Source organism: Triplophysa dalaica, chromosome 9 (assembly GCF_015846415.1).
Source record: "Triplophysa dalaica isolate WHDGS20190420 chromosome 9, ASM1584641v1, whole genome shotgun sequence".
NCBI lineage: Eukaryota > Metazoa > Chordata > Actinopteri > Cypriniformes > Nemacheilidae > Triplophysa > Triplophysa dalaica.
This window is the reverse complement of record NC_079550.1, coordinates 14,561,301-14,575,073: the sequence shown is the minus strand read 5'-3', so window position 1 is coordinate 14,575,073 and position 13,773 is coordinate 14,561,301. Positions and strand designations below refer to the sequence as shown.

General features: G+C 40.6%; 1 protein-coding gene across 3 annotated transcripts in view; it reads right to left on the bottom strand.

Moving 5' to 3' along the window:
• The window catches only part of bcas3 (BCAS3 microtubule associated cell migration factor), a 196,549-nt gene that overhangs the window by 160,333 nt on the left and 22,443 nt on the right, over nt 1-13,773 (bottom strand). For all 3 annotated transcript variants that reach the window (XM_056757181.1, XM_056757183.1, XM_056757184.1), the window contains exons 8-13: nt 12,858-12,965; nt 12,662-12,738; nt 10,896-10,972; nt 10,291-10,374; nt 6,581-6,751; nt 4,218-4,311 (exon numbers count right to left, since the gene is read on the bottom strand). In XM_056757181.1, coding sequence (XP_056613159.1) covers nt 4,218-4,311; nt 6,581-6,751; nt 10,291-10,374; nt 10,896-10,972; nt 12,662-12,738; nt 12,858-12,965 — 611 coding nt within the window. The remainder of the gene's footprint in view (nt 1-4,217; nt 4,312-6,580; nt 6,752-10,290; nt 10,375-10,895; nt 10,973-12,661; nt 12,739-12,857; nt 12,966-13,773) is intronic.

The window sequence follows — 13,773 nt, the reverse complement described above, 5'->3', positions numbered from 1 at the left end:
GCCCCTAGTTAAAATCAAGCTGCGTACATTCCCTGAGAGTGCTTATATGGCATTTCTTGCAAATCTAAGAGACCTGTTTTTGATAATGTGTGTAATGATTTCAGGAATGTAAATAACAAAGATGTAAATTCTTGAGGGAACGCTTAACCAGTTTTCTGTATCAAGGAGCCAAGGACCAAGGAGATTTTCTCCAGCCTATTTGGTGCCAAACTATTTAATACAGTAACTCAAAACAAGAATTTTACTTTTTGCAGAACACAAAAGAAGATATTTTGAAGAATGTTGATAACCGAGCAGCGGTGGCACCCGTTGACTTCCATTGTGTGGACACAAAACAAATGTGAGTGAATGGCTGCCATCGCTGTTTGGTCAACAACATTTTTTAAACGATCTTCTTGTGTGTTCTACGTAAGAAAGAAAGTCATACAGGTTAGAAATGACAGAAGGGTGAGTAAGTGATGTAAGAATTTTCATTTTTAGGTGAACTATCACTTTAAAATCTCTAGATTCATGCCTGAGAAAATGAGGTGATAACAGACACATCCCATTATTTTGAAGTTGACAGGTGTACTGTTAAATTGTTTGAAGTATACAGCACCCTGCTGTTATCTAAAATGGTGATTTGTTTTAAAGTTTCCATTCTAAGACTTCACAATGCAGGATTCAGCACTGGTCTGTTAGGGTGAGTGACAGTCCCATCACACTGAAACTGGGCCATCCGTATTGTGATCATGTGATTCGCTAGTGACACTCAGCAGCAATTTAGATCGATAGGACATGTATTTGCTATCAGTTTCTATTCAGACCTTCAACTCGGTAAGATCTAAGAAAAACACACAGAGATTTGCACCAATATTTATTTAACTAATGTCCCTGATCTCTTTTAGTGTTAGACCTTGATTGTTGAAAGTGTGTTTGCCATGTTTTTCATTCCACTGCAGTTTTCTATCAAAAAATACGGCCCCAATGCAGGTGACAGTGGTAAACACACATTGACTTCACATTCAAACTACAGGTCTGCCTCACACATGCTCTTGGGCCAAAGGTTGCTTGCTGCTCTGAGGTCTGAAGGTTAACCAATAGCGCCACCTAGAGACAAACATGTTCCGTCCAAAGCCAAGACTATTGTTGTCTGATTCTCCAGATTTGACTCACTTGCAGGTTCAATACAGGTGCTTTACAACACCAAACCTTGTTCAGTAATCCTGAAAAACGAATATAAAACTAAAAGGACTAACAAGTCCAGTATTTAAAGCTCACAGATTGAAGTTGAGCACACGTCACTCCTCTCTTCATTAAGTAACATTGGCTCCCTATAGTCGCTCGCATCCAATTCAAAGCTCTGCTCTTGGCCTACAAGACCACCACTGGTTTGGTACCCCCATATGTTCACTTGCAAATACAGACTTATGTACCCTCCAGATCCCTACGAATGCAAATGAACGACGTCTTGTGTTGGCAACTCTCACGTACCTTCTCTGGATCTGTTCAACATTTGTGGAATGACCTGCCCGCTGCTACAAGATCAGCAGATTCTGAAACCATCTTTAAGATTCGGCTGAAAACACATCTCTTCCGTCAGCACCTTACCGATTAGTTCTGACTTCTATCACTTTTCTACTCTTTCTATCCTTAAACAAAAACGTAGCTTGTATACTGTGGTTGGCTATATGAGACCAGTTTTATTGCACTTATGCTTTGTGTTGTCCTTATGTTGTCCCAATAGCTTCCATTGTTTACCTCATTTGTCAGTTTGGATAAAAGCGTCTGCTACATGACTAACTGTAAATGAGTTGAGAACCAGGAAACTAAAGAAAAATGTATTTTCCTGGTTCATCTTCAATGTGGTCTGCCATAATGTACTGTACATTTAAAAGGACAAGTAACTGAAAGACATGTGCCATGGCTATCAGTAGCTTTCAGCACGTTCTTATTATGAGGACCTGTGACAAACGCCTCACAATGAGCCATTGTGACCGTACTGCATATCCGGAGAAACAAACATGACTACATTTAAAATTGAAAAGTGATCAGATAACGGTCTCGTCAAAATGGGCACGGACGTTCGTTCAAGGTCAGGTTAAGGAGGAATCCAGTCTTGGTTTTTCATCTTCCATGAAATCCAATGGTCAATGCAGTATCTTAGTACTCACTAATGCAAGAGGCACTGTTGCTTAAAGTCCGGGTAAAGAGAATTCTGAGAATTGTTTCTAAACACATTATAGTATTAAATGTATTGCTGAAACACAAGACTGAGAAGTATGTAGTACTGAATTGTGGATTTAAACCGTTTTTCTCAGATTGTATGTTCAGGATTTTTTGGGGCAGTGCTAAAGCGGGGGATTGATGACGCAATGGATTGTTCGAGCATGCATAGCCCCTCCCCTATCATTAGAGCGAAACAAATCACTAAACAAATCTCACGCCAAATAAGCAAATGGTAACGCAGACGCCAATGGACGGAGGATTACTGCTCGTTACTGTAAAGTGGTTCAGTGAATGATGTTAAAATAACAAATTTTGAGACGAGCACCAGCAGATAATCCACCCGCTATCAGCAATCACAGCATCTACCTTATCACATCAAGATTGAACCACTACAAATAGACAGAGCTGTCTGTGTTCACACTTGACTTCTTCTTTATAGAAGCTGCTAGCGTCTGTTTTAAATTATTATCCTATGGAGTAAACCGTTTTTCCAAAAAAAGGCCGGATCGCTTTTTTAAAACGCCTGCAGCCAGCGTCTTTTCCTGCAACACAAAGCGTCTTTTGAGATTGGAAAAAAGTTTAACTTTTCAGAAAAAAGTCCATGTCAAGAACCTTTTCACAGCTAACCAATGACGGAGTGTAGACCTGTCGTTTCCATAACAACATGCGAGGAACTTGATTGGACGAGAAGGGTCAAGCTCAAAAATTTTTAATGGTGGCCGAAACCCCGGTTGGAGCATAGTTTTGTATAAATGTAGGTTTAACTTTCACTTTCGATTACTTTTGATTGCATTTCTAGAGAGAAATTAGTATTGTTTATTTTAGATATCTGATTGGTCATAACAAAGACGCTCTCTGTTTATAATTCAAATAGACTTCCGCTGCCATGAAGCCTGTCTCTCTAAGCTGCCTCCGTGCATAAATGCTATCTGTGAACATTGCCGGCTGCTATTTGTTACCACAACGCGCAAATACGTATAGCTTTTAACCTGCTTGTGAATTATCTATGGATGAAAATCGCGCGTGTGTGTATTCAAATCCTCCCATAAAACGTATTCACATAATTCACATACAGCCTACTGGGCTGGGGACTCAGGTTGATCGATTAGAGTGGGCGTGGCTTCAGCACCAACAGCAGACACGTCCACAGCGTTTGTGAGCAGAAAGTCCTGCTTGTTTGTGAAACAACTTATTTTATTTAACTTGGATGTTTTTTCCATGTTCAAATTTGGCTGGGTGGTAAAACACACTTTTCTGTTGTGTGACAAACTCAGAACACATATTTCAATGTCACTTTACTCGCAGGTGATGTATAACATCCCCGAATATAACTAAAGAATGTTGTGACATTGCTGACTAAATGTTCAATTTATGATTTATGAATCTATTCCACACCTTCTGAAAAGAGTGAGAACGTCTCCTATTTGTGGGTTGAAACCGTACCTGTTCAGTCCTCTAGGTATTTTGAGAGCTTTGTGAATCTCCAAAACACTTCAGGGGAGAGAGACACGAACAAGATCAATGAGCTCAGAAGAGTCCCTATGTGTTAACGTGAGACCAGATGAAAAAGAAGAACAGACGACTGAGAGTTAAAATGACAACGGAGTCTGCTCCGGGGCAGGTTCACCAGCAGATAAAACAGACTTCTTCTCAAGTGAGCAGACAGTGACTCTTGGGAAAGATGATGAGGTCACCATTTTAATTCTCCCTACTATTGTAGTCAATGTTGTCCCAGAGGTAAAAATTGCTAAAAAAAAAAATTATATCTTTCTTTGCGTCAAGCAGAACAAAGAAATGTATACAGGTTTATAACAACTTGAGGGTGAATAAATGATGACAGAATTGTCATTTTGGGGTAAACTATCCCTTAAGACTCTCCCGTACTGTATGTCCCCTTTAACAACCATTACAACAGTGTTACACAGCATGGAAATGTCTGCCGCCCAAGTGTCTGGAGTTTTGTGCTTTGGTAGGACTCACTGAGGCGTCGCTGTTAGGTGTTCACTTACCGCTTGGATTAAACGCCATGCAGGATATCGGCTTATCATGTGCTGGAAAATGTGCAATCACTCCCTCTCCATCAGAATCCTCGCTAACCAGAACCTAAAACATAAAAAACACACATTACGATTATAGCAACTTGACGGATCTGCACAAATAAAGGCTGACTTCTTGTTTACCTCAAGTCTCAGTGTTTAAAACACATAGCTGGTCATTGGCATAACTACGGCCTGGGCAATCTGATCTTCACAGTTACACACGATGTAATCACAGTAACGCAGATGTGTTTTGGCGTTTTGTTTAAACAACGCCTGCTCCAAGTCGTGTTCCACTGTATTGACCAAAAATGGGACGAAACGTTTTCCATTTTAAACATTTTTTATGATCGTCATCCATTCCACCTCCAGTGTGCCGTTCACCCCTAAACATTTTGCCACTTGCGGGTGCTTAACAACTATCCTTGCATCTACTTTAATCTACCACAGATGATTTTAGCATTAAATCGCTCATGGTCCGTAAAATACATTGATTTTGGTTTTCAGTACAATTCAGTCTTTAAATAATGTCTGCAAATATGTGTGTTTTAGGAACATTGCTTCAAAGAAATCAAAACAAATTCACATTTCCAATTTGCTCAATGTGCATGTTATGCCAAACTCCATAATGCAACAGCTCATCATCAGACAGGATGAGAAAGGAGGTAAAACACACACACACCATGAGGAAACTCTATCTTGTCTGTTAAAAGCTAAAAGTGTCTACATGAATATGTAAATCTACCCTTTATGTATCATTACCGTGTATTTGTTAAATGAGTAGTTCACTTCAAAAATTAGCCCCCTTTGAAAAAATGACTACGGAAAGTGAATGGGGTCGGATTTTCAAGTGAACTACTCCTTTAAAACTTTATTCTACATTGTATCATTTTTTACACAAAGAAAGAAAAACCAGATAAAGAGTGAATGAAAGTGAAGAGCAATGCTCCACAAGGGGCTATTCTCTGGTCAGTTTCTCTCTGTTAGATGTGCTCATGAAAGAGATTATAACTAAGCCCAGACATGAGACAGCCGGAGAGAAGAGTGATAAATCTAGCAGAGTGTTGCATTAAGGAGCAAGGCAGCTTTTTAATAGGATCCAGTCCAAACAGAAAACAGCCTCGCTCTGAAACCCAGACACGTATTTCAGACTGCAAAAAATGCATCCGTGACACAAACCAGATCGCTTTTATTGGGGGCAAAAACAGACAATGTTGTTCTGTAGGGGAATATAGTATCGCTTTGGAAAAGTACTCGTGCGTGCATAGCTCCAAAGTGCAAATGAATTTTTTTACGAGAAACAAATAGCTGTGTGAGGTGGAAGATGATGAGGGGTAGGGGCGTGTCCCCTGACAATGTGAGAGGGGGGAGATGGGAAATAAAATAAAACACCAGAGACCGTTGCTGGAGAAAATAGCGTTGACAGTAAATTTGATGAAGTTATTTTGTGTAAGGGCTACAAATAAGACAGAGTCTGCTTTGGGAAGAGCGGAGTTTCCTGTGAGGTTTGCTCTGGTGCGACAAGCTTTTGGAAATGGGAGGTATGAACGCAGGAAACTCAGGGCATTTTAAAATAAAATAGAGCAGGAGAGGCACACCTCTGAATGTGTGTATCATGCGGGTTAGCTCATGGTAGACCCGTTGGGGAACAGAGGGTTTAAGCATCAAACTTTAACAGCCCGTAAAATGTGAGGATCCATTTACATGGGTCAGCGTCAATACTGGAAAAAAGGATAGCGAAACCTGTTCCAACTTAACCTCTCTCCAAGTAAAAATCCTTGAACGGGAGAACTACAAATAATAAAGCTGGCCTTTAAACATAATGCTCTATTAAAGCGATCATATGCCTAAAAAAGGTTTTCAGCTCGGCCCTAACAGCAGATCTTAAAAAAACACATTTTACACATATTCAGGCCTCAGTGCTCTTCCAATGACCTCCCTGTGATCTCGTGCTAGAAGGCTACAGTTGTGCCAGCCAACAGGGAAACAGCCACAGGAAGTGTCTAAATCATGAGATCAGGAGACTGTGGCCTGGCACGGAGTCTGTGAGTAAATGGTGGAGCATGTGCTCTTATGACAAGGTGATGACAAAACACTCTGGGCTATGAGAAGCTCTAATACTGAATGAGTTATAAATGGGATTACTGGATTATTCATCTCGGAGGAGAAGGGGAATGAATCTGGACTCTTCGGATGAAGGTCAAACGTGAGAAGCGTGTAATGTAAACAGAGCAAGAGGTTTCTGCTATAGGTTTTGTGTTCGATCATTCACGATCATTATGTTATCTGAAGCCCTGATCTGAAGTGTATTATGATGTATAATGAGTGTTTCATACCTGTCCTTCTCCCACAGTGTGCGTGTCAATAATGGTGATCACACCAGGTTGGTGAGGGCTACGACGGGTGCCGCTGTGGGTCGTGCCCTCCTCCTCGGGCACCCCAGAAGGCAGAGTACCAGCGAGCTGAGTCACGACCTTGCCCACCATGGTCAGGCCTGTCTTCAATGTCTGACGGAAAGCAAGAGAAACAAATGAGAGAAATTCACAACAAAAAAGCTTTCATTTTAATTATTTATGAATGTTATAATTCGTTTTTTGGTAAATCTAATATTGCATTACAGAAAATGAGAATGTGTGATTTATTCAACTTAAATAATGGTTGTTTTAATATAAATAAATAAATCAATTTACTATTGTATTACAGTAATGAAGAATTATATTTTTCAAATTTCAGCAAGGGGGAGAAAAGTGCATCACAATACAAAGAACTTAAATAGGTTTAAAATATAACGATTTATGTTAATTAATCGCAATTAATTGATTCTAAAATAAATGTTTGTGTTCATATAATATATGTGTGTGTGGCGTGTATATTTATATGTATTTATAAATGCACAGACATGCATGAATATACACCAAATATTTACATAAATATGAATTATTTAAAGAAATAAATGTGTATATATATGATACAAATGTCCTAAATATTTGCATGTTAGTTTGCGTATTTATATATAAATATGCACAACACACACATAAATATTATATAAACACAAACATTTATTTTGGAATGGATTAATCACGATTCATTTGACAGCCCTTATTTATATTTATAAAACACATGAATTAATAAAACATTTGTGCATTTTCTCTTTGTTTTGGCTGTTGTTCTTTGTTTATTTATTTTTTTGTTAAACATTTATGTGTCTATATACATAAACGTTAACAGCAAATGTTGCGTTTATGGGTAAAAGTTCAATTAGCAGTAAAAAACCATTTGTGCCAACCAAATCGAACCAATCCCAAGTGTTATTGCAACACTGCAATCGATACCGCACACAAAGGTTCCCACATCCAGAGATTTTGTTGAGCAGTTAGAGGAAAAACATGTTTGATTTTGATGTCACATGAGGCAACGTCAACAAACAGGTGTGTGAAAGACACGCATCCTAATATAAAATGTTTGAGCGTCCATGTCCATGTTTACTCAGCGATATGAACTGTGATGAGAAGCCCGAGACTTGGCACATGAGGAGTCTGGAATCAGACTCGGTCGGTACAGTGTCTGCCACCAACCGGCCGCCCCCTCCCCGCGCCTCCCCTGATCAATGGGGACTGTTTGGATTAGCACTAAAAACTCTAACTGCAGTGATTAGAAAACACATTAGTGTTGATCAATTAGGAGGCAAACGCTTCTCTTAATAATTGATGGGGCAAGGCAATTTACACACAGTCAGTTAGTGGGCTTGTCAGAGCATTCTCCAAAGGGTCCAACAAACACAGGCGCCACGAGGTATTGATGCTGCCGCTCGGCCTGAATGCCTGATTAAGCTCTCCGGGGTCTTGGCAGACAGACGAGCGTACACACACTCCTAAACGCATACAAACACTTACCCGCACACACGCCGCTCACTCCATTAAGTGAGAACCCGAGGAGGCCCCGCTTAAGCTGTGCTATCTACTTACCTCAAACATAGTTCACAACTGCACAGGTTTGGAAACAGAGCCCTGGGGCACCTAAGCAGACTCGCAGCCGACCCTGCGACGTCTCTTTTTTTGGTCGCATCCCGCTCATTTACACAATCGGTGCCATGCAAGAATTCAATTTTCCAAAAGCCTCCCTCCCCCTTTTTTGTGATTGGGTTACCGGATTGATGGGAGATGCCCCCCTCCCTCCAGCGCCCAGACGGCCGCACTCAGAGCCACTCAGCACAGGGACCGTGTGTCAGAGCGGAGGAGATGGTTATAAATCACAGTCCCGTCTGCAGACGGCCTGTCTGCGTATCGAGGCTTTTTTAACCTTGTTTTGCTCCCCGCTAACCTTTGCTGTGCTCCTTTTGATGTATACCGCCATTAAGGCTAATGGCACTTCTCTCACGTAAGCCGTTAGCGCTTGTTAGCCGGTGATCAGGCCGGCGGCCAGGGAATACAGATGTGGGGCTAATAAATCAATTAAGCAAGCGAGAGAGGAGACTGGAACCATATGAAAGGTTAAGCACTGAGGTTCTGGCACCACTAAATGAACTCTAGTGGGTCTTAGAATCCCTACCCTGAGACCTCTCTGGTACTCTGAAGCTGATACGGGGAGCGCGGTTCGGATTATGAGCTTCATTTAGCGCCAACGGGAAAGAAAGCATGACGGAATGTACACAAGCAAATGCGCAAAATGCAATTACATAAGTTGGCTACCATGAGATCCAAAATCATGCATCTTAACAGAGGGATGGTGTATGGTCGGTCTGTGTTCTTGCGCTATCTAATAAACTTTGGAGCATTTTACATCAATGTTGCTAAGTAAGGTTCTTTAAAACATGTTTTCTATACATTCATGTGAAAAGTCAACTCGCGAAATGTATGGATTACTAGACCAATAATTGGTGGAACAAAAACAAACATTCTTTTTAAATATTGTATTCAGTGCTTTACAAATGCACGAACAAGATGCTAAAATGAATGGATCATTTCATCGCCATGTTGAACGATTTTTACACTCGGTGGGGATGCTACGCCAGTGCCATTCTTGGACCAACATGCAAACCGCGCACAGTTATAAATGTCAGATCTTACCGAAGAATGTCTGGCTTTAATCTTTATAAAACAAAAGTAATAATGTTCATATGAATGTGAAGACTGTCAGCAAGACATGCGTGAAATCGTTTGTGCGAAAATCTTGCCGCAAGTGGGGACAAAGCATGTGTAGGACAAAGTGAGTACAAAAGACTGTGTCTTTGTGTGCCAGTGTGTTACAAAAGGGTAACAAAAAGCCGTTGGAAACATAATTCAAGCAAACATCTATTCATTTTATTGCATATAACCAAATATCTGAAAGTTTGTAATATAAGCAGTATCTTCAAACAAATTATGATCAATCAAGATCATTTAAGACTTTTTGCAGAAATACATAATATTAAGTCAGGGCTCAAGAAGAACACTTGCCAAACAAAAATATTGTCAAATATTTTATCAAATAAGTGGTCAAAAACTGACCAAAAATATTTTCATCTAAAATAATGCTAATTTATTATAGATATTATCTATTATGCTTGGTAATAACTGTGCTTCGTGGATATGTGAGGGACCCAATTCAATCCCTGATCTCATCACGCTTCTTATTATTCTTCACTGATATATCAAAAATTGCTAAAGTAATTAAAAATATAATAATAGTAATAATAAGAATTAGTTACATAAATAATGTAATTGAAAAATATATATATTTAAACAAAAAAATCTAATATTTAAACAAATAATACTAATAAAATAAATATTAAAAAAAAAAAAATCTGTAAAATAAAATAAATATTTAATCTGTAAAGTTCATATTGGTTTCTCCTTTTGGTGCCCCAATTGAGAAACAACAGGTTAGGTAATCAAGCTTAAAAAATATAAAGCATCCCAATCCATGGTGTTTATTTTTAAAGTTGATTATTATTTTATACTGCAACCTTTATTACTAATGATTTCTGAATAAAAATCCTGCTCATAAAGTGTGGTTGTGAGGTGACTGTAACCAGTATTGCGGAGTGTGTCTATGGAGTGATACTCACTTTAGCAGCACTGATGACAGTGGCAGTGTAGGACTGGGCATTATCTCCACAGGCCCCACCACGGGACTGATGACACCGGATCAGCTACACACACACAAACAGAGACAGAACAGAGTCACATTATCATCCAGAACCTTTCAACTCCCAAGCACTCATTAACCCACAGAGGACTGTCACAGGCCGCGCCAGGACGTCTGCAGGCGGGCACGGTGAGTAAGAGGATGCCATTAGGACTACAAACAGTCCTTCAAGCCCATTCTACGACGCACGCTCTCTAGGGTCTCAGTCCCAGACCTATTCAACACTTCGCTTGCCATTGGCCAGAAACTCATTACCCTTACCCAGATGCACAACATCCCATATGTCCATTATTAGGCAACAACTTGGCTCTCAGAGGCAGGCAGACCGCACCCATTACCATGAACGATGGCAAATTAAAAAAGTACTTAATAATAATATGTCACATTACATTGTTATTCCCTGTGCATTTAACATAGATTGCCTGAATGACGATCTGTGCAATATGTAATGAAAATCATTTGGGTCGCTCGAGTCGTGTTTTGGCTGCATCTGGTGTCGTTTAAAAAACTGGGTGTTTGTGCTACCTTGTTCTCTGCGTACGCCAACCACCGTCCTCCCAAGGCTATAGGGTTGAGGTTCGGCCCGGTACAGGGATAGCAGCCTACAAAACAAAAGAGAACAGACAGTAAGTGGAGGTAAACTAAATAACAGCTCACAAGTAATCCATCACCTCTGCATCCTCCCTAGGAAGGTATAGATGCTCTTTTACAGTCTAGCGTTTTAGTGCTTTGGGTTAACAATAACACCAGAGGCTAAGCAGGGGTTATGGCATTTTGTGACACAGGATGGCTCCTCGGCTTATTACCTACCAGACATACCGGCCCATGAGAGCAATACACCCATAAAATCAGTACAGAATGAGAACAGTATAATGATGCAGTCAATTCACTTGTAAGACCCATTTACACAAAAAAATAGAAGGACATAATACACTTATTAAGTAAGCTCTGAAACATCACTCTTTCTCTGTCCACACATGGAAAGGTTACGCGAGTGCACATCACAGTGTGAAGCGCGCTGACAGCAATTTATAGCGCGGAGTGAATATAAAATATACGCAGACGGTAATTTAGGTTGTACAGTCAGGATCTGAAACTGAGGGTGAATGGGGCTTGAGGTAAGCCGCAAACGCAGCAATGCAAAAGCCTTTTGTGTCTTTCCAAGCTGAGGGAGCCAATGCAGTGAGATAACGTATGTTTAACACATCCTGTGTGTAGGGCCGGGGGATTTTCACCATTGTTCCGCGACCTCACACTTACTTCCAGCTAGAAAGAGAAGACCTCACTCAACGCTGCCCTCGAAACCCTCAAGAAACATGAAAGTGATGAGAAACAACAAACAGGCCGGCGGAACTCATGCTTGGCACAATGCCTCCGGGGAGACGGACTTCCCAGCTTGTATTTTTCAATGCCTGCTCTCTGTCACTTGAAGAAATAGGTCTAGTCCTGGTCTTTTAATGTCGAGGAAGCTTTAGAGAAGCGATTAATGATGTAAAGGGTTATTGACCGCGCCCGTTTCCTGTGGCGCAGACGTTGACGGGGAAGTCGGATAGACAATGAGAGCCATTAAAACAACACTAATGGCAATTTACAACAGACGATTGCTTAAGTGGGCAGCATGGGCCTGGTTTCACATGGTGACATGGCTTGTTTGTATTTATGAATCTCTCAGAAACCGTGAGGAATGATCGTGTACAGGAGAACAGGGAAAACGGGGGTCCTGCTGAAACGTGCACCGCTTCCAAATCTGACTGGAGCGTTTATGTCAAGCAGGATATACAAATACTCAACACTTATGATGAAAGCTCATTTTGTTTTCACTCTTGCTTTGAGGTCATAGGTCAAAGTACATACATTTAGTACACTAAACAGGAAATTGGAGGAGAGGAAGTGGCGTTTTTTTCATGTGTAACATAACGCATTTGTTTGTTATCGTTTGCACAGCGTGATGGCACATCGACACAGAGCGTTCCTTGTAATGTGTTGATTTGACACATTGTTAAACATAGGCTGTCTGTATAAACAAGCAAGCCCGTGGAGTTGCGGATGAGCTTTGATATTGAATAGCCATGTGAAATGACACGGCGTTGGTGTGACAGCACGTATCGATATATGATGGGGTTTCTTTGGGGTTCTGCAGCTTTAATGAAACCAGTGTGTTAAGGGGATTAATCAAGACTGGGTTTCCCGTTTTGCGAGGCTGTAGATCAAAGAGGTAAAGTTCGTCGGAGACTAAAGAAGGTCAAGAAGGGTCAAGTTCAGCAGACACATCTATAACGTGAAGTACTTACTAGTGACAAAGAACTTTTTCATGAAGGTGCAGCTGTCAAACGCAGCGATCTTTTCTTGAAGACTGACGACAAGGATCCTGCGTCCAAAGAGATAGAGATCGAGTTAATGGGAAAATATGAAAAAGGAAAAAGCATCGATGTTTATACAGCAAAGAGCACAGACATCAAATAACAGTACGGAAAATATGAGACACACCTTTTGTTGCAATGTATGTCATAGATTGGCGTTTTAAACTGTATCGACTTCACCATCTCTCCAGTCCTCAGAGAATAAAGGTCCACACAACAATAAGGAGGACTTGTCCTGCAAAACGCATTAAAAACAGTGATTTGTTAGACTAAACAACCATATTAAATGAGAACGTTCATCACAAAATCAAGGACGACAGTTGGAGCTGTGACTTGTTCATTTAGGATATGTGGGTATTAATCCAATCCATATCTATTGTTTTCCAGGTGGTGCATTGAATCCCTCATCAGTACGGCGCAGAGATATTTGTGCAGGATTATAAAGGAATATGGGAGCTAAGTGAAAGTGGTGCCGTTGAAAGAAAACGATATTAATCTTCGTTAGGTGTTCCTCAAGCATCTTAACCATCTTAACCTAAAGCTTCCTGTAAGACGCTATGCAGGGCACTTTCCACTTGAGATCACTCTTGTGGATTTTTCTATATGTACAACATCATTGCCCAACCCGATCGAACTGGATCGCAACACCACAAGTCAGATGTCTAGTGGGCGCCGTGGCTTAGTGTACATACGGAGGTGTACTAACAAGTACACAGGGAAGATGTTATGGGTCTAGCTACAGAGTAAGTTACAACTGAACAGACAGGGTTATTGACACCGGCTCTGAGCTGATCGAGCACTCCGTGTAAATGAAGATGATCAATAGCCCGTTCCTTATTGACAAAACAATTGGCTTTGGAAGCAACCACTAATGATTTCGCTGTGTCTGACGCTTAATTCGACCGACTGTCTGCCGCTTCACAAGGAGTGAATATTATCATGCATCATGGATTAGCATTTGGCAATAACATGTGCAACATTATAGTGCTGTTAAAGTTCTCAATGTGCTTCTAATGCAGCACAGCTCTGGTAAAAGCAAGGTT